Raw genomic sequence first — 24,885 nt, 5'->3', positions numbered from 1 at the left:
TGCTGTGGTACAGCTGGGAGAAGGCTGAACATCACGCTGTCCGTGGGTGATCTTGACCACTTTGATTGAACAGGTCATGTATTAAACTAGCATTCCAGGCAAAGGTCTGTTGAAAAACCAAGGTTTAAAGAAGATATTTCTCAGGTCTAAGAGATTTAAAATGTTTCGTTGTCATTTTTCAATATTTCACACATAATTTGAATTGTGTAGAGGGACTGAAAAGTGAATAAAAGCATTTTTGTTCTTTGTCTCATTGCCGGTTTGTTGGAGCCTGTTTCTTTTGTGGGTTGTTTTGTTATATTTTTAATTTATGGAGTTTTGTTTTATGACTAGAGGTAGATGTAGATGTACTCAGGATTTAATTTTGAAATAAGTTAAAATATAACCAAAATATAACCAAATCAGAATTGCTCTGAAATACAGTATGAAGTAGTTGAATAACTGCCTAATACAATTTTTTATTTAATCACTAGTTCTGTAAAACTATATTTTGATGAACTTTTAAAACTAAAGCATATTAAAGAGACTCTTTGCTTTGGAAAATAATCTAAAACCAGGTAGTGCCAACACCAAAAATTAATAAAATGTATATAAGGCTGAAAATTAATTTGCTTGTTTTAAAAGAGTCTTTGGAGAGAGAATTACAGACAATTTTTGGGATTTTTTTAAAATCACAATACCATTTACTAAATAGGAAATCGGTTTACAATTTTATAATCTGATGATGTAATTAGGAACAGTATGTTTTGGTGTCTCTTTCCTTCTTGAATTTAAATATGACTGCTTAAGACTCAAACTGTAGGGAAGAGGAAAACTTAGAATCTTTTATATTATAAGGCTTGTCAGCCTCCAGAGAGACGTTTTCACTACATTCCTTTCAGCCTCTTAACAGAAGTCTTTAAGTAAATAGCTATGGGTGAATGTTTGGAAAACACTTTCAAAGTGGAAAGTACTTCAGCATTGGAAAATCTTGAACACTAATGTAGACACTAACCAGAACACCTTAAAGTTGGATTTTCATCTCTTTCCTGTTTTTGAGAATCATCTTTCATTTTTCTGTCCTGGGCTGAAACTTCACTGAGCTGTTTTCCCAGTGTGTATTTTAGATTGTATTTATGTTAAGAGCAACCAACAACGTTAGAGAAGAGATGGGAAGAACTGTTCTGATGTGACACTCTCAAAGGTAATCATTACTTCTGAAATCATCGCTTCTGTGTGCAAAAGCATGTAAGCTGTAAGTCTTTGTCTAAGAAAATTTCAGCTCTGGATTAAAATGATTAAGACATGATTTTAATTTTTTTAGGGCAATGTTAAAGTAACTCCTACCTTAACTTCTGCTTATTCCTCAGTTTCTTAGCCATTCCAATAGTATTAGGCTACCAGCAAGGTCCCTGGGAAATGTATGGGATACTTCCCTAAGTTAAAATAAGGGGTTGGTCAATAGTACTGAACTGTTTTCCAGACCTGACTAAGGAACACACGTTCTTATGGCCAGTTCATTCAACTATTGGCTAATCCTTTGATCTATAGAATTTTCTTTCTTTAAAAGCCTGAGATTAATGTAGCCCCAAATAACATGACACAGAGATTAAACACCCTTTTAAATAATTTAAATCAAGAAGAGAATATCCAACTGAATTCATCACAACAGAAACACTCCAGCTTGTCATCTTTTCAAGCAAGCTTCGTAACTGAACATGTGTTAGAACAATTTTAAAATATGATGAGCACTTATTTTTATACACCAACCCATAGTAACAATATAATTTTTAATCTCACCAAAATAAAAGGTAACAGAGCTGTAAACAAAATTTCTTTTATTAACACAAGGAAAACTGTTCCTGTATATCTAACAAAAAAGGATTCCCTAATTCCATAGCACTTACCTGACTGATCTCTTCCAGCACATAACTATACTCACGCTTGGAAAGTTTATCTATCCCACATGTCCTTTTCTGAAAACAAATCATAAAACTTGCTTTGAAATTGTAAGGCTAAAATTTTGCAGGTAGAAGAAATATAGAATTATTTTCAGATTGCTCCCTCTTTCTGTTTCAGTAATCCTCATGTCGGCAAATACAGTATAACTATTATTTATTCTTCTAGAAAAAAAGGCTTAATACCACCTTAAATAGGAAAATCAAGTTAACTGTCAACTAACCAAATCTGTTCAGCAACAAAGATTCCTCAAAATTTTAATACTTTTAAAGAAATATATAAAAATTTTAGCTGAACAACTGCCTCTAATCCCCTCATTGTTCTCTTTAACTTGAATAAAACTTTTTCTAATTGGCATTAGCCAGTTTCATAGATGTGGGCAGACACTTTTGATTCAATGACTAAGACATTGCTAAATATTCACAAAGGAATAGAGCTGCCACAATACCCAGTAATCTTCATGATGTAAGGTACAAGGCACAAACAGGTATTAGGTCTTTAAAAATATTAACACAGTTGTGGATCATAACATTAGTTATGCATTTTTTAGTGCATTAGGTCGATTTCTTGTACAGTCACAAGGCAAGTATTTCTCTATTCTAGCTGTAATACACTAGGGTTTTCCTTTCCAATATCTTTAGGATTTTTTTTCAGGACTGAATAAGGGAATTATTCCTATCCCTATAAAAAGAGAACACAGCATGCAGTTAAAGTCATATTTATAATCAAGACTTTAAATCTACAATGAACTAATGTTGGAAATTACTAGGGGATTTAAAATATAAGACCTATGGAAGGACAAACCTGAAAGTAGTAGTCATGCAACTTGTTGACAACTTTTGCATGCTCAAATAGCTCTGGAATACAAGATTTATCTAGAGGAAAAAGCTGCTGTTTTTCTGTATTGAATACTATACGAGTATAAAAGTAAGATATGGATTTGGAAGTGCTAAGAGGAATATTACTGTAAATTGGTATAGATACACTAAAGTATGACATTTTTCTCCTTTTAGTTTTGCTCTTTTATTGTAAGAGCATTTTAGTTAAACCAGCAAGGAGTAACAAAACTGAAGGGATATGTTCATATGGTGAGGCCTAACTTTATTCATGTATACCCTGAAGAGAATGTAAAAACTCAGAGCCTTATTCCTCTCACAATTTTGCTTCTCAGAGACTTCAGTCTAAAAAAATTGAACTCTCTGCTGTCAAGGTAAAGGCCACCTCTGTTGAAGAAGAAAAATGTATGGTCCAGACACTCCCACAGAATGAGGAAGGAGATGAAAAAAACTTGCCAAAAAAAGCCAACTCACAGTGGAAAGTACCTCCCTGGTGAGGCAGAACAGAAAAGTGAAACAAACCTCAGAATTTCTGATCTTTGTGTGAATAACATTTTGCAAAGTTTGGTAAAGAATGCAAATTTTCCAGTGCTATTCAGAGAGTCAACCGAGTGGGATTTTCAGATTAGTACCCATTAATGTATTTCCTCTCCCATTTTCGTTTCAGATCTAAAATAAACAAAAGTTACAGCTCCCCAGTGCACACAGACAATACTCTTTATGAGGAATAGGCAATGTTTTGTTCCATTACAGTGCTTAGCACATTGGTTCTCAGTTTGTGGTACTACAAAAACCTAAAATCCTAAAAGTTCACCCAAATGCTGGAACGTTAATGTGAAACTAAAAGAAACTGCACTGCCTAATGCTGAAGGTTCCTAACGTAGTGTCTGGTATCAAACAGCATTCAGTGAGTGTCAGAGAATTCTAGGACTGTCAGAGGCAGCCACAAACACTTCCCTCATTACAAACTCTTGACTTCTACTGATCAATCTTCGCTGAGCTTCTGATCCAAGTATCTTAGCTGTATGTCCCATTTTCTGATGTAAATGTGCCACATGTGAAAAAATGTTGCTCATTTTTTCATTTTGGATTGGCTGCCTCCATACCACTACTATCAAAACATACCTTTTCCACATCACTTCTGAATTTACAGGTCCCTGTTGCATCCTCATGGAGCTGCCTCTTTCCCATCCAGAAGAGTCCCAGACAATCCATCTGCTTAGCTGTGTTGTCATTATACTTTGACCCTCCAATTTGAGCTTTTTCCTAGCTTTGCTGTCTTTTTGTAACACAGCAGACCAGAATTTTACACTACGTTGACGTAGCTGCACCATCAATTTACACAGGGTAAAATTCTTTTCTGTTTATCTCCTACTGCATTATTCTCAGCACTTGTGTGACCTGCTGCTGAACAGTGAAGTTTCTATAAAATTACTAGATAATTTCAAAATCACTTTCCTACAGAGTAATAGGTACTTCAGAGGACTCAGCTGCAGGCAGAGATCTAAGTATTTTTTTATATATTACTTTATATTTACATTATTTTAGCAAAATGTTGAAATACATTTTCCACTTTATCAGACAGTTTGTCATGAGATTGGTCTGATGCTTTTAGCACTTTCCATTTTTGGTTTTTTTTTTTGAGAAAACAACATCCACACTAACATCATGTTACTATTTAGGCCTCTAACTGATCTCTTATGTGACTCTTGAGTAGCAAAGTCCTGCTCTTATCTGACAGTGTGTGTTAAGGATATTGCTAATTTATTCCTTTACTCTTTAGGATTCTATTTTGCAAATAGCAGTGTGGATGCCCCAATCAAGAGATGCCCACTCTTCAACCCGTGCATCACTGTTTTAAAAGAAGCTTTAATGAGAGACTTTGCACCTCTACTTCTTTACTCAGGGCAGTGTCCAGCAAATGTATTGACCATGAAGCATGAACTCTCTCAATACTTAACTACTCACACTGCTCAGTGCTTTTACAGTCTCATTACCTCCTGACCTGTGAGCTTCCTATTTAGAAAACAAAAGTATGTACAGGTTTTATTGTTTTATGACAATAAAACTTTGACTTAGGTATTGCATTCTTTCCCACATTTTTACATTTGTCCATTTCTGCTTTCTTGGCACAAAATACTAATTTACTAATAAGGACAAGGTTTTTCCTCTTGTGAGTTCTGTAATTTCTCAATGAAAAAATAATTTATATTCCCCAAAGAAACAGCAATCCAATATTCACACTAAAAAATGATATTTTATTTTGGCATTTGTAGTTTTGGTACCATCTTAGGTTACCAGCAGAGTGAGAGATTTTGCTGTACACGGTCTTAATTCTCAAGGAACTTACTTCATAGCCCTTGGGACAGACATTCAGTATAAGTCTAGACTACTGGTTGCTTATTTAATTTCAATTCATAGCATGGCACCAGTTTCCCACAGAACAAACACTATGTTATCTCCACTGTCTCAACAGCCTCACTTAAAACCAGATATTCTAGTCTTCAAGTGTTTTTTTTGAGACTGAGATTTCCACAGAAATGTATACACAGTGGGTTGAGTTCCTACTTTCAAGGGAACCTTAGTTAGCTGCTCCTTGCTGTTGTTTATTTCCACCAACTTCTATCCTATTCTTTTGCCAAAGTTTTATTATTATCCATAATCACATTTCCTTTCTTACACGTCTACTTTTCTTGAGTTCATGGACCTTAAATGCCTACTTTTTCCATTTTGGAAAAACATGCTGTGACAGAAGCCTGGTTTCATTCTCTGCACATACTCTTATTACTAATGGACCTATCTGTTTTTATTCCCTTGGCACTATTTGCATGGTCATGCAATGGAACACTGCTTCTCTCCCTTTCTTCTCTTCATGGGTCTGGAAAGCCAGCACATGACAGCCACAGTCTTTCAGCCTAACCAGGGGCTGAAGTAAAATCTTTAAAAGAGAAAGCGTATTTTTTAATAGTGGAAAGCAGGAGGAAGAAGAAAATAGGCATAAACCCCATCTTTCTGTTTGGTGCTGCAGCATTAAAGAGCCACAGAAAAAAAAAAAAAAAAAGAAAAGGCAATTTGTTTGTGAAACCATTTCAGTGACAGATCTTTTTTTTGACAAATGTACAGAAAACATTAATCTGAGGAGTTGAGATTCTTTTATTTTACACCTAATACAATTCAAATTTAAAGGATTACTTGCACAAAAAAATAAACACATTTGGTATAAAAATTTATCATCACTTTAACACCCTCTTTTTCTTCTTATGGCCCCCGCCTTCTCTGGAGCAGAAACATATAAAGACTAATGGCACAAGTTTGTTTTATTCTACAGCATTATTTTTGTTTTTACATACTCAAGTACCCTAAAGGACAACAGCCCGCTGTATACAAGAACCATTTTCTTCAGCCTGCTGAATTAAGTTTCATAAAGAACCAAAGCTATAAAGGCATTTTAAAAACTGTCTCTTTTTCCTTTCAGAAGCACTGACTTTTTGCACTATTAATATACATAGTGTTACGTAACAGCTCTTGAGTACAGTACATGCAGCAGAATATATCTGTTGTATATAAAACATACATTTAAAATCTTGACTTACCGGAATTTTTGGAAGATTGAGTAACTGTAGAATGCCCACTGCTTAGAGAAAATGGTTTGATAGTACAAATGTCTGCATATGTTGGCCACTGGAACAATCCAAGGCTCACTGGAATAGTATCTGTAGCACATCAAGGTGCGTAAATAATTTACCCACAATATTAAAACATGACTTAGCAAAACCAATAGTTCAAGATCTTATGACTGGGGGCTGGAACTAGAAGATCTTTACAGTCCTTTCCAACCATACCATTCTATGATTGCTGTGTTACTCTTCAGTGGTTGCAAGGAAGTGTGGTGAGAGTTGCCCCTCTCCTCCCAAGTCCTTTATAAAACCTTTAGTATGCAATTTTTTTCCAGATGAAGAAACTTATTTATGTCTACTGCCTCTTCTCTTCATTGCAGCTGTACACTGTGGACAGTACCATTTCCCTTTCGGTGCTTCTGTCAGTCCAACACATCCATAGTGGAACCACTCAATAGGGCACTATAAAAAGAGTTAAAAAGAGAGGCTTTGGGACTTGGGGTTTTTTTTCAAAATGCCTATCACAAATAGAATTCTATGAAAATGAAGCATGAGTGGGAAGCATAGATTATGCATTTAACACAAGTCACAGGACAAAACCAGGAGAGGGGAGGATCTGCAACATACACTCAAGTACACTAAGAAAAATGATAAAAATTCTGGGAGTCATATATGGACCTACAGAGCAAAAAAACTATGCTGTGCTTTGAAATAGTTTGACAAAATAATCTTATCACTCACTTCTGTTTAAATGTAGCTATCTCAGTAAATACATAATTATATTCAACTGTTCTTTGAAAACTTTTTTTATTTGAAAAAGACAACTCTTATTAGTACTGAAATAGCCGAAATTTCACAGAAATAAAGGATATTTTGAAGCAGGGAAAATACAGGATATTTTGAACCTAGCAAAGGCTGAAGGTTTCTAAAACAACCTGAGCTGTGTGGAAAGATGAGAAGTTTCCTAAAGGATGGTTCAAATCATATGCACTTTACACTAAAAAACTCTACTCAAAAACTCCAAAAAAAAAAAAAAAGCAACTCCTACAAGTAATAGTTATATGCAAAAGCCTCTCATGAACCCTTTGAACTTTGTTACTTACATCTTGGTTATCACAGCCTACCATTTCACCATAGGACACCTAATAAAATAAGAAAAAAAAAAACCTTAGCAATTAATATATTGAAAGAGCCATCATTCAAATTTCTTCCTTTGAGGAGTTTTTTCCATTAATAGCTGTAACAACATTTTCATTTTACTTTTGTTACACAACCCAAACACCATCATGTTCATAGTGAATTGATTTTCAAAAACTGTTTATGCAAAAGAAGATACATCTGCATATTTCAGATTGGATGGAAAACTAAATTCACTGTGAACCCCCTCAATTTTAAATTTAATTATTCCTGAAGTTTCCATTACCAGATTTAAAACTCTCCATGGATATCTATCACATCACCAAAAAAAATTAACTATTTTTAGCTTCAACAGTTCATTATTCATATCACCAGTAAGTAAATAAAAACAGATCAGAAGTTCAAGAGTTAAAATACAGTTTTTTTCAAAATTAGCATTCAGAGAAGGAAGTTCAGCTACATCAAAACGGCAGCTGTAGCTGTATTTCAATTTGGAGGCCATCCTTACCTGATTACAAATACAGTAACGTGGCTCATTGGGATCATAGGTCCAATCAACCTGGCTATTAGAATCAGACTCTGGTATTACTGCTGTCTGCTGAGACAGTTCTTGTGCCAGTGCAGATGAAGAAGAACATGATGACAGAGAGGAAGAAGATGATGATGATGAGGATTGCTGACTTGAGGATTTGTTGTTGTTTCTGAGGAAGAGTAGAAAAAAGGAAAAAATAGCATGCATGATGTCGTTTCTGCCAAGTGAAAGAATCACTAAACAAGTACTTCACTGGCTCTGAAATACTGCAGAATGTAAATCCCAAATCCCACTATCACATTTCATTCAACCACTGCAAGCAGTGGAATGCGCCCACTGAATGCTCTTGGAAAAGGAAACAAGTCATACCAGCTTACAAGTGCAAGACACGCTGTTCTAATCAATGGAATTTAACAGCCCTAAACTGTCAAGTGGCTTAAACAAATGCTTTTCTTCACAAAGATTTCCATCAACAGCCTTGGTGTCAAGTCCTTATAAAAATTATGTTACCAATAAAACAGGAATTTACATACAAATAATGTCATATGTCATGTACAATAGATAGCTGTTTTGAAGATGACTGATACTCTGTTAATCTCCACTCAAGCATCAGCAATCACTCCATAGGAATGGTGCCAGAATAAAATTTCTCTGCTTTTGCTTATAGGTCAGACCTGACATTGAAGATATTCACAGATGACAAATGATTCTAAAACAGCATTATTAACTGAGTTGTGAACACACACTAATTTGAATTAAGAAAAAAAAAAGTCAATTTAAAAGGATGGGATGAGACAAATTCTTCCAAGTACAAGTTCTGATTGTTGAATGTTGTAACATTGTGTTGTTAAAAATGTTTTAAAACTTCATTTCAATCAGAAATAAAATTCATTCCCTGTTCTAGAGGGTCAGTCATTAGAAGGCGCCAGTTTCAAGTAAACCTGACATCAAACAGATATCCAGGTTATTTCAAAACCATCTACAAACCATAGCACAGTAATTCCCAACATCTGCTGTTAGATCAAATCTCTCCAAAACAAATGAGGGAAGAAACTTGATTGTATCTCAGATAAAAAAGCAAGTCATGGGAGTGAGTTTGCTTGAAGAAAAAGTGGGAGGACTAAAGAACACAACCCTGAATAAAAAAATGGCCAGCAGGGAGTAACCTTCTGCTGATTCCCCCCCAGAGATATTAAATACAATGTATTTCTAATGCAGCCCATGACCTTTTAAAAGAAAGCTCAGCAGTCTTACAAGTTGTAATTGCAATCAACAAGTCAGAAAACCTACTTGCTTTTTCTACCACTTCGTGAATCTGTGGTTGATGAACTTAACGTCTGAGTTAATGTAGATGCCAGAGCTGATGATGAATATCCAGCTGAATCTCTGGACAATGAAAATTCTCTTCCAAGCTGAAAATCATTGTTCTTAAATGCTTCATAGCTGGCTTTTAGACTGGATGTTCGTCTTCCCTCCTTCATCTGAAAGGAAGACTGATACTGTATCAGATTACACAACAAAGCTCCTACATAAAGTTGCTAACTGCCAATGATATGCACAGGTTCGCTCGTTACCTTGTTAATGAAATTATGTACAGAAGGTTGTTAAATGTGCATATCTAATGTGACTGTCTTCCAGGAAAAGTCAGAAAACAAGCTGTCCCTTTAGGTGAGTTGTACAGGATGAAACTGTCGCATATTAGTAAAATTCTAATATAAAAACTGAATCACACCAGCTGAAAGTGATCATGGGAATTCAGATTTAAAAAAAAAAATAAAAAAAGCAGTCACTAGCCTTTCTTCTTAATCTTAAGTGGATGGCAGAATGACAAGAATATTTTGACATTACCTGTGCCGTGGCTTGCACTGCTTGAGCTGCTGCCATGGTAATTGCACCGGCCCCGGATCCTGAAGATAATGAGCCCAGGTTATATGATGCCAATGGTTGAGAAGAGTTTGTATTGTATGCATTGTTTGAAGAGGATGATGAATTACTGTTTCGACACCCTTGATGAATAGAACACATTTATGAAATTCAAAATGAAACTAAATTCCTTTGCATTTTAAGAAGTTATATGAAAACCAGTGAAAGAGTAGGAACTCCGTTTATGCATCAGAGTAGTCTAATCATATGGAAAAAGGGTTTTAAAAGTAATTAGACACAGACAGTATTTGTTTACGGGGAAAAAAAAAGAAGTTTGTTCCCTATCCAGCCTCATGTGCAAGGAGACCTTTTAGAAAGACAGCTCCTCACTATGATTCTAACCTGTCGAAGAACAGATGCAGCTGCTGTACCTATATTGAAACAATTCTCACTACTATAATCATCAAGAAGAGGGTGAGAATGATTATGCACCTATACTGTTTCTGAAGTAAAACTTTCAACAATCTTAATTCTAAAAACTACAGATCAGTTTTAATGCAACACAATTTCCAGGGTCATCTGCAGAATGACAGCTGCTCAAATATAGCTACATTTTCTTTGCAGCCTCATGTGAAGTTTCTTCAAAAGAAAATTGAAATAGAAATGACTGAAACCACTTAAAACTGAAAAACATTACTGAGGTAGTTGCTTTACTATATCTCCTTAGTCTTTTATTTTCAGAAAAGAAACTATGAAGCTCCTTAGTATTGAGAATAGGCAGAAAGGTTTAGGTTTTTTTAGTTGCTATTCAAAAAGACTTCTCTTTTGACATAGACAACACATTAAATAATTTTATTTTTGGACCAACTCTTAAAAAAAAAAGGTGGGAAAATTCTTTTCCCTTTCTTTGGAAATTGTTGTATGCAGTTTTTCCAAAAATAGTGTAATGATCTCTTATATTTTTACTACTAGCTGAACAAAATTGTACTGTTACCCTCCTCAAAGTGTAAATAAAAAGAAACAGCCATCATACAGCTGTTAAATGACAACAAAGCAGACACACTTAATGGACAACACAGATGAGTAAGAATGCCTACAATTTCTCATGTTTCAAGTGATTGAAAATCCCAGGGAAAGGGGTATCAGCCTCTGACTGAGGACTGGCTGAATGGCAGATCCCAGGAGGTCATTATCTATGGTACAGGGTCTAGAAATTCCACAAAGGGAAGTGCAGTGCACCTGGAGAGGAATAACCCCATGCAAGAGCACAGGCTGTGGGATGACCTGCTGAAAAGCCATGCTGTGGAGAAGGACCTCAGGGTCCTGGTGGACAACAAACTGTCCCTGAGCCATCTGTGTCCCCTCGGGGCTAAGAAGGCCAATGGTGCTCCTGGGGTGCATTTGGAAGAGCACTGCAGGTTGAGGAAGGTGATCCTGACTTTTTCCTTAGCCCTAGGAAAGCTGTGTCTGGAGTGCTGTGTCCTGTTCTGGGCTCCTCAGTACAAGAGACATGGAGTTCCTGGAGTGGGTCCAGTGGAGTGAAAAAAAGGTGATCACTTAGAAAAAAAGGCTGATGGAGCTGGGCCCGTTCAGCCTTGAGATGAGACGACTGAGAGGGGACCCCATCACTGTCGGTCAGTATCTGAAGGGAGGGTGCCAAGGGGATGGAGCCAGGCTCTGCTGGGAGGTGCCGAGCAATAGGAAAAGAGGCAATGGGCAGAACCTGATGCACAGGAAGTTACAACTGAATATAAGGAAGAACTTCTTTACTGTGCAGGTGGCCACGAAGGAGAGGATGCATAGGAACAGGTTGCCCAGAGGCTGTGGAGTCTCCCTCACTGGAGATACTCAAGAACTGTCTGGACACAATCCTGTGCTGTGTACTCTGGGATGGCCCTGCTTGAGCAGGGAGGGTGGACCTGATGACCCACTTGGGTCCCTTCCAGCCTTACCTATTCCATGATTCTATGAATTGAGAAGACTAACTCACAAATATAATTAAGTTTCTCTTCTGATTAAAAAGCAATGAAATGAAAGACAATTAGGATTACCTGGTGTATTTTCTTTAGAAGCGTCTGAAGTCAGGGTAGATAAAAGGGCTTCAGATTTAAACTTCTTTTCAGGAACATGATCTGTTGTACTATGGTGAGAAGATGGATTGTGTTTCCTTTCTAAATGAAATAAATGAAGGGAACTTAAATGTAAAATCTGTTTGGCTTGAAAGTCAAATTATGCTACCACTTTCAACTAATTCCCACCAGCAAAACCTATTTCATTCTTGCCCTTCTTCTTAACAGACATTATTAACGTTTCTTATGCTTTGTTTTCTCCCTGCAATGATGGAGGGAAGAAAGTTCAGAACCATCTTTTTCCTGATACTACTCAACAAAAAAAAACAAAGGAAACATAAAATATGGCCATCTTTATAAGTTTCAAGTACTTACTCTCTACTGGAGTGTGAGAATGGGAGTGATGGTTATTCACAGGCTGTGCTGGTGTATCCAGCTCCAATGACCCTAAGAGGAAGGCAAGAGGATACAAAAATTGAGAGCTGGCACTGATTTAACTTTTACATACTAAAGGAATCTTTAAAATATTAACCAAATCACTATACAGTTATATTTATTTTAATCAAAAGAATTTTTGTTAGAATTGAAACCCTTTCTACAGTACAACCAGGAGCCAGTGAGATTAGTTCTCAAATAAAAATTGGTGACTGCTATGGTCCAACTGTTAAAATCAAGAACTTAAAATCAAGGCCAACAAGAAGAACAAACAACATTGCCCTCAACATGCCACTTAAATAAGATGCAGAATGGCTGCACCAAAACTACTGACAATCTACAGACATATGAACTGAAGTCTGAACAATGTAAACTGTGTAAAGAAGGCATCTTGTTCCACTGAGTCCTCCTTGTCACAGTCAAATCTCAAGAAACAGCAGTTTCATCTTTCAACATGACTTAACTTTCAAAAGGGCTGCAGATCATCATCCAGATTTTCTTAACATTCAAAATACACAGAGCAACAATACAAATAAAAAGAAAACAAAACAAAAAAAAACCCCACAAAACCAACAAAACAACAACAAACCCCACACCCTCTTCCCCCCAAAAAAGGAAAAAGTCAGATGGGCATAAATCCAAGTCTATGTCTAAGAATAACACTTCTTGTAAGATGAGGCGAAATAATCACAGCATAGGAGAGACTTCAACTATAAATTTAGAACAATATACAGTATTTTTTTCATCAATCTCTAACAAAAAGATTTTGAAGTAGTTCCAATACCTACCAATTTATATTTACACAGAAGACAAAACAAGAAAGCAATTCACATTTATTTTTCAAAATCTGTAGCTTCAGCATTTATCTCTACCAGTACTTTCAAAAAGCACTGACATACATGAGTATATAAGTAATACAAAAGTATTACAACAGTTTAAATACAATTATTCTAGAAGAGAATCAATGCATAAGGAGCTATTTTGGCTGAGCAAACTTCAATCACATTATGAACTTGCCCAAAGGCTGCCCTCTGGCGGGACTTCAACCATATGTATTTATTCTGAAAGCTAAAAATATTAAGAGTCTTCTACTTTTAGCTTTATTTAAAAACAAAGAAAGGAAACCCTCAATCCAAATCTTAAAGATGCAACATGCAGTCTAGTACTTCTCTATTTTGAATTCTTGAACTCCTATCTAGCAACCTCTCCAAACACATGGTTCAACAGATGGTAGCATCACATTCTAAAATCATCTGTGATTTAAACTAAAATAAACTAGTCCTTTTCTGTAGTTGCTAGTTAATTAATAGCATTTCATTTAGAGTTTCCTTTTTTTGTATCTGTTATTTGTAATAGCAATTACAAAAAAAAATAGTCCTGAACTCCCAGCTTATACAACACAGCCACAAAAAGTTCCAAGAAAGAATACTAATATTATTCTTAATATCCCCAAGTTACTTAAGTCAATTTTCACTATCTTTGGCTATAAGGACAGACACTGCCTTCATAATCACAGTAGCTAAATCAACTTAGAAATTCATCACGATCACATTTGAATTTGATGTCTAAATGCTGATAAGTACAGAAAATCCAGATTCTTCTACACCAAGCTGGCAAAAAAGCTGTAACTTTACACTTTTATTCACATTCTGAATACCAGCATGGTTGTATTTAACATGCAGGTTTCTTACCTAAAATGCTTTTCCTTCACTGCCCCATTACAGAACAACCCATTCTTACCCTTTTAAAAAAGAAAACCACCAAGTACATGAAAAACTAAAATAATGACCCTCCTTGGTTTGGTGGCAATCAGCTCAAGGAAAAAATAGTACCCTTGCAACTGGGTATGCAGCATGCTTAGGCCAAAGTACTTGGCTGAATACCTACAATCATTAAAAACAGGTTTAAAGAATTATGTATCTCACTGTACCAATTCACAAGGACAACAGTTATGTGAAAAAACTATTCTACTTAGTCAGCTGTATTTTGATTTCACTGGTATAAATTGAGCTTTAAACTAAAATTTTGTTAACTAACTGATGAAAAGTGGGTTAAAACACAGGTGAAAATACTGTCAGCCACTAACAAGTGTATGATACTTTAATTTTCTGAACTGACAAAAAGTCTGTTAAGTTTTTAAAGAAAATCATGCATACTTACGTCTCTCTAGTATTTCTGTAATTCCAGCATTATCTGCTTCAAGTTCCATTTTAAATTTAGCGAGTTCCTGGTCCAATTTTCTTAAATGACGGTCTACCTGTTTGTTAGATGAAGCAAAAATAAATAGCATCCACTTCTGGGACATGAATATCTATGTCCTTAATCACAGGCTTGCTAAGTATTTCCCTTCCAGCAATTTTGTGCCACGCCGCACTAAGCACACTAATGCAAGAAGCAATATTTTTGGCCACCTCCACTTCCCTCACTCAGCACAGACACTACTGTTAACACCAAAATAGCATAGGCAAAGCTCCAAGACACTTCTTTTCAGAAATAAAAATGAAGAAGACTTGGAGGTGCTCTGGTTATGCAAATATGAAGGGAAGAGAAATAACAGTACATGACGTGGACTTTAGTAGAAATTGGGCTGCTTTGGGGAAATTGCAAGCTCTGAACTGAAATATGTGTGCAATTTGTGTGCCACTATAAAGACCAGTAAATTCAGTGTGTTCGGAGTATTAACTGAAAGCAATGACTTCTGTGTGTTTCAGTAAACTATGAAGTGCCCTTGGGTATTAAAAACTAACCAAAAAAATTCTCAACTCACTATCACGAAAAGAAACATTACATTCCAAATGCTTTCTACATCTGTAATCATACAGCAAAATTTACCTGTCTTTATTAAAAACTGGGAAGTTTTTCCAGTTACCAGCTAAGCAAGAGAAGGGGAAGTTCCAACTTCTAGAACAAACTTTTGGCTAGTTGTAGTGAAACAAAAGCAGTTGTCTTATGTCTTCTATAATTGAATGTAGCCTGGCTTGCAGGTTCTGTTCACTTGAAGAATGTAAAATAAATAAACTTTTTACTTTAAATCATGTGCTACCCCTCTCTGGGTCTGGTCATCCATCCAATTTTTTACCCAGTGAATAGTGCACCTGCCCAAGGCAAGAGCTGCCACCTTCTCCAGGAGAGTGCTGTAGGAAACAGGCTTTACTAAAGTCTAGGTAGACAACATCCACAGCCCTTCCCTCATGTACTAAGCAGGTCACTTCATTATTGAGTATCAGGTCAGTCAAGCAAGACCTGCCTTTCCTAAACCTATGCTGCCTGGGCCTGATCCCCTGGTTGTCCTGCCTGTGCTGTGTCATCACACTCAGGATCATCTGCTCCATGACCTCCCCCAGCACTGAAGTCAGGCTGACAGGCCCTTACTCCCCTAGATGCTCTTTCTGACCCTTCTTTTACACGGGCATTACATCTGCTAATTTTCAGTCAATTGGGATCTCTGGTAAACACCCAAAAGTGGCTCACTGACCTCTTCCACCATCTCCCTCAGTGCTGTGAGGTGGATCCCATCACAGCCCTAGACTTGTGTGTGTCCAAGCGGCACAGCAGGTTGCTGACCTCCCTTGAATTAGGGGACTTCATTCTGCTCCCCACCCAATTCTTCCTGCTCAGGGGGTTGGTATGCTGGAGACAACTGGTCTTGTTATTAAATATTGCAGTGATGAAGGCAGTAAGTATCTCTGCCTTTTCTGCATCCTCCGTCACAATGTTTACCTCTGTATCCAGTAAAGGATGGAAATTTGCCATAGCCCTTCTTTTATTGCTGATATATTTTTTAAAATATTTTTGTTTTTGATAGCAGTAACCAGATAAAGTTCTACTTGGGCTTTGGCCCTTCTAAGTATCTCCCCACATAACCTCATAAAATCCTTGTAACCCTCTCAAGTTGCTTGTCCCTTCTTCCCAAGGTGATATACTTTTTTTTTCCCCCCAAGTTGAAGTCAAAGCTCTGAATTTAGGCTGGTCATCTTCCCTGCTGGCTTCTCTTTTGGCCATATGGGGATGGGCTGCTCCTATATATTTAGGATTTCCTTCTTGAAGAATGTCCAGCCTTCCTGGACTCCTCAACACTGCATCCCAAAGTATTCTCTCAACCAGTCTCCTAAACAGGCCAAAACCATGCATTAAAACCTTATGAGTTCTAACACCATTTCTATTTTATATTCAAGTGATGCTTACTACCCAAAACCCTAAAATTCGTAAAAGTTAATAAAATATTAAATGTTTCTTTCACCAGCAAAACATCTGCATGTAGATGACATAAAAGTACAGGAAGCGTGGCTGCAGTGCTTATCAAAATGCTTAGAACTTTCTAGTGCATAAATTTAGGTAATTCACCACAAGTCTTGTGTCCACTTACCAGATCATATATTTGATTAGCCAGTTGTACTTTTTCATCTGCATCTTCCAAAGCCTTATAATAATCCTGTTATAAAGAGAATTTTTTAAAAATATGAATGTAACTGAATTAATTTCAGTAAGTTTAAGCTACTGTTATGAAGCACAAAATAAAAGTCAAAAGGACAAACTGAAGTCAGTTTTCAGAAAGACTGTGAAATTTTACTGAAAACAACAATCATTTGAATTTTAAATGAGAGATATAATATATACCAGTTTATTTTCTCTGTGTTAGAAATTTAGAATTTAGATTTCTGCAAGAAATGCTACAAGAAATGAAACAATCTTATTTTATATTACACAGCATCATATTATAGACTTAAAATAAGATCGTGTCTTTTACTTCAGGACCACCACAAATCCTACTGCTCTTCAAAATGATGCAGAAGTACTCTCTGGGGAGGCCTTTCCAGCACTCAAACAGATAATAGATAACTCAAAAGAGATAATATTGTATATTATCTAAATTACTTTAAAATAAGTTTCTCTAACTCATAAGTGCATTCCAAATAATTTTACTAAAACAATCCAAAAGACTCCTCTAACCAATAAAAATTCACAGACAAAACTTTTTTCAAAAAAGGTATGTTTTCAAGTGCTTTTACCTTATATTTGAACAAATGTTGCTGTCTTTTAGTTCTCAACTTCCACTGGCTAGTATCTTACATGAAAACTACTTGAAATTTTAATTCAACTAAAGTCAAAAGCAAATTTTTCATTTATTGTAGTGAAGTCAGAGCTCTGATCTTTTTCTTTTTTAGAATTTAAAAATCTATTTGCATTAATTAAAGAAGAAAACAACCCTTATCCAAATTAGGGGCTGAAGTAGCCACTGTAGGAGATTACAAAGGAGTTTCTCCTGACAAAATGATGGACCACATTGCTAACAATACCCCCATCACTGCTCCAGTATTGAAGGATAACACAGAATACATTCATATTCATGTTCTTACTCCTCTCTCTCTCTCAAGCTACACAGACAATATGTATAATGTGTAGAAGGACACTAACAGAAAACCACAGGAAACACTGAATCTAAGCTTGAAAAATATCCTCTAGAAGAAAGTAAATTAACTTGGGTAACTTCATATCATGCAAACAGAAACAAAAAATCTGAGCTCTAAATTTAGTACCAGGCTTCCTCACCATTTCAGGATTACGTTTTTTTTAAATGCTAGCAAGTACTCAGTAAAACTTGAGAGAAATTCTTGATCAAAGAAACCTTTCACTCTTCTCCTCCAAGGCAGATCCATCCACCTCTATGAAAGCCCAAAGGAAGGCATAGTTCTGAACAGTGAAATCTCCCATCAATCATAAACTATTCGTTCCTAAACTTGTTTTAGTTTGCAGAAGAAAAATCTAACCCACTCTTGTGATAGCCTTACTTTTTTGATTGATGTCATTTGTTCTTCTCTCCATTCAGGTTTGTTTTTCTTTGCATTCATAAAAAACTCATTTACCCTCTGTTCAAGCTGATCCATTGCATCTGTAGCATAGGAAAAGATTGAGACAAATGTTATCTTCTTGTGTACACAAACATTAGAAAATAAAGGGAAATTTTTTTCTCAAACAAAGTTGACAGGACTGAGGTGCAAACTATTAGAGAGGAAAAAAAAAAGAAAACCAAAACAATCAAGCAACAGTGGACAGCGGAGGGAAATATTTACCTTAATTTCCAAGAAGCAGAATTGCATTCTGGTAGGATTCTCATCAAGGTTCTTGTGCTCTCCAGCATGGGACAGGCAGGACTCCAAGTTCTAAAGGTTTTTTGTCCCTAAGAGCAGTGGTAGTGACTTAAAGCACGACCCAAACTCCTCACCCAGGGCTCTAGACTGCTGACTTTGGAACATTCTAGCCAGTTACAAACTGAGCAGGAAACAAAATGTTCTCCTAAGAGAAACAGTCAAATACAAAACCAAATAATTGAAAAAAATTAGTGTCTCAAAAAGGTAGACCAACTGAAGAGCAAAGTCACTGCCTTTAAGTCCAGGGCCTCTCCATTGTTTGCTAGGAAGGGTCAGGGCAAATTGAAAGCACTCACAAATTATTCCCTCCACCCCCAGAGGAGTAAATGCACTGATGAATTATTATTTGGACAGGATTCTCACTTATGAAGTTGAGAAATATCATAAAGGGGAAAAAAATAAAACCACCTGTTTTCTAACATTAACTATCTCTAGAAAGGAAAATGTCAACCACAAGGTTTTTTTTCATTGTTTATTGAGACAGGAGCAGGGATTCCCTTCCTTTTCCCCTCCAGCCTTCTCCCACTGAGTTTACTATTTCAACACCTGGACACTTGCTCACTCAACAGTGTGCATATTTCCAAAAACATGCAGCTCCCTCAGTCAAACTAGCTTGGACAGCCTTGCTAGTGTCAGCATAGATGACAGTAATGAGTTTTTTTTCCCAGCATTCTCAGTGACATTGCCTAGCTATCAGTTTTAAATTAAATCTGACAATGCACAAATCACCTACAACTTCAGGCTCTGGGTGCAAAACACCTAAGAAACTTTCCAGAAACCACCATTAAAACTGGATCACATCTTGCCAAAATAAAATGAAAATTCATTAATTAGTTCAAGAAGCTCATGAATCCGTATGATTTTCTCTTAAGATCCGGGAGGCCAAGGGTCTTCTCAACTCTGTGAAAATTCACAGCTGGAACTGTTTATATAAATGACCAAAAATCATTCATACTAAATGATCAATAATATTCATCAATCTTCCTTATGCTGGGAATATTCAGCATCAAACCCAAGAGGAACCTAAAAACTGACTGGACAGAGCACCATTAATCCCAAGCCATAACAGCTGTGACAAATTCACATCAACTTTATTTAGACACAGATGAACAAAGTAGTCAAACAGTTTTGGAGTAAAACAGGCTAAAGTGGGAGAACCTGAACAATGAGCATTTTCCACTTGCACCAAGTAGAGAAGATTAAGAAGAGAGTTAACCAAGAAGCACACACTTTATATGGAGGCTTCTAAAATCTCTATTCTTCAACCAAATGACTCTAGTTTGGTCCAAAAAGCCAACAGACTTTTCTATGTTCTATCTCCTTTTATCAGAACACAAACACCTTAAGTGATAGTTATTCTAGTGGCTCCATAAAGAAGAAATGATAAAATGTATCTTCACTTTTTATTGAGGACACCTTATCAGTCTGTGTGAAACTGCCTAGGGAAAAATTTCCACAGAAACTTGGTCTCTCCTGAAAGAGCAGAGAAGACAAAGGCGAGTGCAGGTCAGATCTATCCAATTATATGTAAAGTTCTCTCTGCTACACTCAAGTTCATCCATTTTTTCTCATTATACTATATTCTGAAGATAGTTTCCCGAGCTGCTAAAATTTCTATTATAACAGAGTCCTGTTTCCAGATCTTAACATTTTACCATGAAAACCTGATAATCTATGATTTTAACTTAAACAGAGAAATACATTTTATGCTTCATGTGGAGCTCAGTTAAAGCTCAAGAGTCAAGTCCCAACTCAGATGATATTTGCTTTTCCGCAGCAATCTTATCAGAATATACAGCAGATTGACTCCTAATGAGGCACGTTGCTGTTCGAAGTTGGAAGAAATAATAGACCAGGTCTATGTGGTCCAAACACAACAGAATACAAAGTCAACACTGACACTAAAGCAGAGCAGCAAAGATGTCTCTGAATTACAAATCATGTCGATTTCTGGGACAGCATCACTCACCAAAGTACTGTTTTCAAGTACTTCTGAGACACCAAACAACCTCCAGGTTGCATGTATTGTTCATCAGGCAGTTGGACAAGTAATGCTGAAGAGGTGCTAGTCCAGAAGTTTAATAAATGTCTTTGGATACCCTGCCAATCACTGCACAAGCTCACTCCCTCTCATGATGTTCTCTAGTGATAGTGACTTCAGAGGTACTATCTCCCAGAAGGAGCCATGACTGTTCCCACAACTTTAAGCACAGAATTACCAAGGTCTGAGAAAATTTTTCTCTACACCTAAGGCTGGTCCTAGTATGCAATATTCACTGTCATTTACTGCTTCCAGTAATACAACATGGAGTGTTATTTGTCATTCTCAGTTAAGGCAGAGGAAATAACAATCTGCTGTCTTGGTGTTGCTAGTTTCCTCAGTTTTCAGTCTTCTCTAAAAGAGCCCCTACCATCTTCTTTGCCTTCTTATGGAACAGAAGTAAAAATGGTGAACTTATTCCAAACTATTCAAGTCAGGGAGCTGCTCACTCCCTCTCATGATGCTCCCTAGTAATAGCAACTTCAGAGGTGCTATCTCCCAGAAAGAGCCATGACTGTTCCCACAACTTTAAGCACTGAACCCAAGACAACATTTAGGTCATAATATACAAAAAAATCCTATAGACAGTTTTACATGTGTCAATAAGGCCTGTTAAACAGACCTGCTGGGTCCATTAAAGTAAATATCCAAAGGAAAGCACTTTAAAATACTACAAAACTGTTCCCACATTTTGCATTCCTATACGGTATTCCCTTGTTATTTCCATCTCTGCTCTTTCTCTCATTCCCCTTTTACAATAGCCTGGCCCTTCCATATTGATGATTGTTCTCATCTTTTGTGCAGTAGCAGTTTCGTTAGTGAATATTTTTGGATCATAGTTATAGATAACCATATTAATTGTGTGTTAAATGACCACAACAGCTACCCAGGGTGTGACAGGACACCTAAGTCCCAGATGAGATTGCATTGGAAAAGATGAAATAGCAATGCATCCTGAAAATAGCCTAATGAAGTGTATTACATCGTAATATAAGCAGCTAGATAGGAAGTCATCTAGAAAGAAACCTGAAATGTATTTATAAATATATATTTTGTATAATATATATATTTATACTAAAGCAGACATTTACGTAAAATATAATTTGTATAAACCCGAAAGTATATAAAGTATGTTTGGCTACGTGTCAGGTAGGACACAACAAGCCGAGCAAATAGCACCTTCCCATCATATACTATTATTAGTGAGCTGGCTGGAAAGTTTCACGGAGAGCATGCTGCTGCCTACTGGAAGGAGTGGGACATAACTCATGCTCCAAACCACCATCACTGCTCTTAGGGATCAAAAATCTAAAGAGTTTGGGACGTGCCACCAAAAATGCCTTGGGGAGCAGCACAAGCCCTGGAACGTAGCTCCGCCGAGGCCCTCCTTGCGCCGAGGCGCGGCGGGCGGGGGCTTGGGGCGGGTCGGGGGCTGCCGCGACAGCGCCAGGGGCGTGCGTCCCGCCCCTCGCCTCGTCGCGGCGGCTCGGCAGAGCCTTCGCCCGCGGGAGGCGACGAGACGCCCCCAGGCCCGAGCAGCGGTGCCGGAGAGCCGTGGCAGGGCTGGGGAGGGGGAGCGACCGCTCCGGGGCAGCGCGGGGGAGCGGGCGGAGCTGCTGCAGCGGGCCGGAGCGGCGCCGCTTCGCCTCCTTCCTTCCTTCCTCCGCTGCTCGGCCTTCCCGCCCCTCCCGCCCTGCGGCGGGGGCGCGGCGGTGGGGCCGGTGCCCGCGGGGCGGAGCGGGGCGGGCGCGGAGGGGGCGGGCGGAGGCGGAGGGGGCGGGACTCACGTACTCTGCACCTGCAGGTCCATCTCGCGCATCTCGGTGAACCTGTCGCGCAGATCCATGGGAAGCTGCTCGATCACTGCGGGGACACGGGGGAGCGGGAGAGAGGGGGGAGGGAGGGAACCAGTCAGTCACTCGCTGCCGTGGGGGAGGGGGGGCGCCGCCTCCTCGCCGCGGCTTCCCCCGGCTCCCCCGCACCGGCCGTGCCCGGCCGCCCGGCGCCCCCGCCGCGCACACACTCACTCTCCAGATAGTCCTCCAGGTACAGCATGGCGGCGGCCGGGCCCGCGCCCAGGGGCTGCTCGAGAGCGGGCGCTCGTCCCTTCCAATATGGCGCCGCCGCCAACAACACCAGCGCCTCGACTCAGCGAAAACAACATTGGCGGCGGACGGCGCTCGCCCCGGCCGGGCCGCGATTGGCTGCTCGCGTCGTGACGCACACGGCGGCCCGCGCTCTGCCGCGCGGCCTCACGGGAAGCGTAGTCCGTGCTGGGCGAGGCGGTGGGAGACTGCGCGTCCCGCCAGGCATTGTCCTGCCGGCTCGTCCGCGGTTCGGGGCCCTGCCCGCGAGCCTGGGAGCCATCCTGCGTTCGTGGGTGGGAGCACTCCCGCCTTCATGGGAGCACTCCCGCCTTCATGGGAGCACTCCCGCCTTCATGGGAGCACTCCCGCGCCACGGGGCCCGCGGGACTCTTCTCCGGGAGCAGCTTTCGGCCTTCCGGAGCGTCCCCGGTGCGACCGCAGCGCCGCAAGTCAGGCGAACGGAAAGGGAAAACTTGCGGCTTCTCGATCAGTGTCGAGGCTTTTGTTTGTCCGTTGTTGTTTTAAATTCTCGCAGCCGGTAATAGTTCTTTAAAAGCGTAAGAAAAGATAAAACTAATGAAACTGATTCGGTCCGTGACCTCTCAGCACAAGGTGAAAAAGCTGCTCCGTTCTGCACAGGTCACGGGCACGGACAGCCTTAGGAGAGGAAAAATGTATGTGGGCTTCAGAATTACTGTTCCGAGTGCAAGACCAAAATTGGCTGACAGCGTTGGTTGCCATTCAGTTGCAATATTCCTTGCAGTAATTCACTTTTATGTGTTTCGGGCTGGGGGTTTTCACACATTCATTCCCCCAAACAGTCTTTTTCATCACGCTTCTGTTGCTGTTATTTACTACTTTAAGCATGGACTGATGCATTCATACAAATGTAATTTTTTTGCCTAGGGAAAGAAACCTTTGGGGCATGTGTGATGTCAAGTGAAAGTAAGTGAATCTAAGAATAGTGGTAGCAGATCAGGATTGCTCTCCACCATGCTTTTTGTTTCTATGTCTTTATCTGTGCCCGATGTAGCCAAGCAAAAAGGAAATATATACTTGGCTTAAGCCAAGTATGACTAAAACTTGGCTTTGACAGTAAAACTGTTTTTGACAGTCAAGACCAATGAAAAGTACTTTTCCCATGTCTGAAGTTCAAATATTGTGAGTAGTTAAAGGTGACTGAATTTTGGGAAGTGAAGCATACATTTTGTATATAGCCTTTATGAAGACCGATGTAGTAATGTGTTGGATACACACAGTATAGCAAGCAAGATGAAGGGTATTCATTCCTTTGTCATTAAAGATGGAGTAGAATGAAAAAGGTGTAACAATAAACTCTTGATAACTTTTCAACTTGGTGGAGAAAGTGCTGCATGAATATGGTGTCATACTCGCTCCATCATCAGCCACGTAGTTTATACTGCCAAACCAGAAATACCAACTACTCTCATAGAAATGAGAACAGATTTTAGATGGTCATTTAGCTCAGTCTTAGTGGAAATGATCTCCATATTATTGCTCATACAGATCACTTTCCCATATTACTTCTGACAGACCAGTGTAGGCGTAACAGTTTTGGGTGAGAAATTGCTTGGCCCCAGTTTGGTATGTAAAAGACAAGATTGACCCTTTGTGGGAAGGTAAATGCCTGAATGTACTGAAGTGAAAGAGTTAGATGCAGCAAGAGAACTTAATCCATGCAAAAGCACAGGAAAGTAATTCACCAGGAGAAAGGCTTTAGGGGAAATTTAGGGGATTTAGGGGAAATCTGAATCAATGGCATCACTTTATTTTATGCTTAATTGTGGCTTTAATGGTTTAAAAAAAAAGAAGAAAGTTGTAGATATGTTTGGGAGTACATTTTATGCAGCTGATGTCTAATAATGATACTGCAAAAAAAGACACCACTATTAGAACCACAACTGAAATACGGTCATACAGTAAGTCCCTACCATTTGCCTCATGACGAAAATCCCAGGACAGCACAGACATTGGAACTTCTAATCTTTGCAAGCTTGGGGATAGCTAGCAAAATTCTCAACGAGGCCTACTGTGCCACGGTGTTTTATGTGTATTGTGGTGCCCAGACCAAGGAGACCAAGGAACACAGCTCTTGGGGCTGTGTCTCAGTCGCTTCCATTAGTTGTGGTGTATGTCCTGTGTCTGTTAGTGAATCAGGAA

The 24,885-nt window shown here is 38.7% G+C and overlaps 1 protein-coding gene and 1 pseudogene across 3 annotated transcripts; one reads left to right on the top strand and one right to left on the bottom strand.

Annotated features, from left to right (window-relative positions):
• Window positions 1-5,907: 5,907 nt before the first annotated feature.
• On the bottom strand, window positions 5,908-22,791 carry ING3 (inhibitor of growth family member 3). 3 transcript variants are annotated; one of them, XM_005519236.3, is made up of 12 exons: window positions 22,645-22,791; window positions 22,409-22,480; window positions 18,217-18,317; window positions 16,794-16,859; window positions 14,588-14,684; window positions 12,368-12,439; window positions 11,975-12,094; window positions 9,909-10,066; window positions 9,351-9,541; window positions 8,037-8,229; window positions 7,495-7,533; window positions 5,908-6,853 (listed from the first exon to the last, which is right to left on the bottom strand). In XM_005519236.3, exons 1-12 carry the CDS (start codon window positions 22,670-22,672, stop codon window positions 6,737-6,739), a joined length of 1,254 nt encoding a protein of 417 aa, XP_005519293.1. In that variant the 5' UTR covers window positions 22,673-22,791; the 3' UTR covers window positions 5,908-6,736. The 3 variants fall into 3 exon arrangements, with proteins under 3 accessions (XP_005519293.1, XP_014104548.1, XP_087911718.1); XM_014249073.2 differs by lacking the exon at window positions 22,645-22,791 and adding an exon at window positions 18,499-18,721; XM_088055592.1 differs by lacking the exon at window positions 22,645-22,791 and adding an exon at window positions 18,499-18,605.
• Window positions 22,732-23,707, top strand: LOC148184348 (uncharacterized; annotated as a pseudogene).
• The last annotated feature ends 1,178 nt before the right edge of the window (window positions 23,708-24,885 follow it).

Source organism: Pseudopodoces humilis, chromosome 5, assembly GCF_049639895.1.
Source record: "Pseudopodoces humilis isolate 2021_Gansu_Grassland_sample_001 chromosome 5, ASM4963989v1, whole genome shotgun sequence".
NCBI classification, from domain to species: domain Eukaryota; kingdom Metazoa; phylum Chordata; class Aves; order Passeriformes; family Paridae; genus Pseudopodoces; species Pseudopodoces humilis.
Note: the sequence above shows the minus strand (reverse complement) of the source record. Positions and strands in the feature narration are given on the sequence as shown.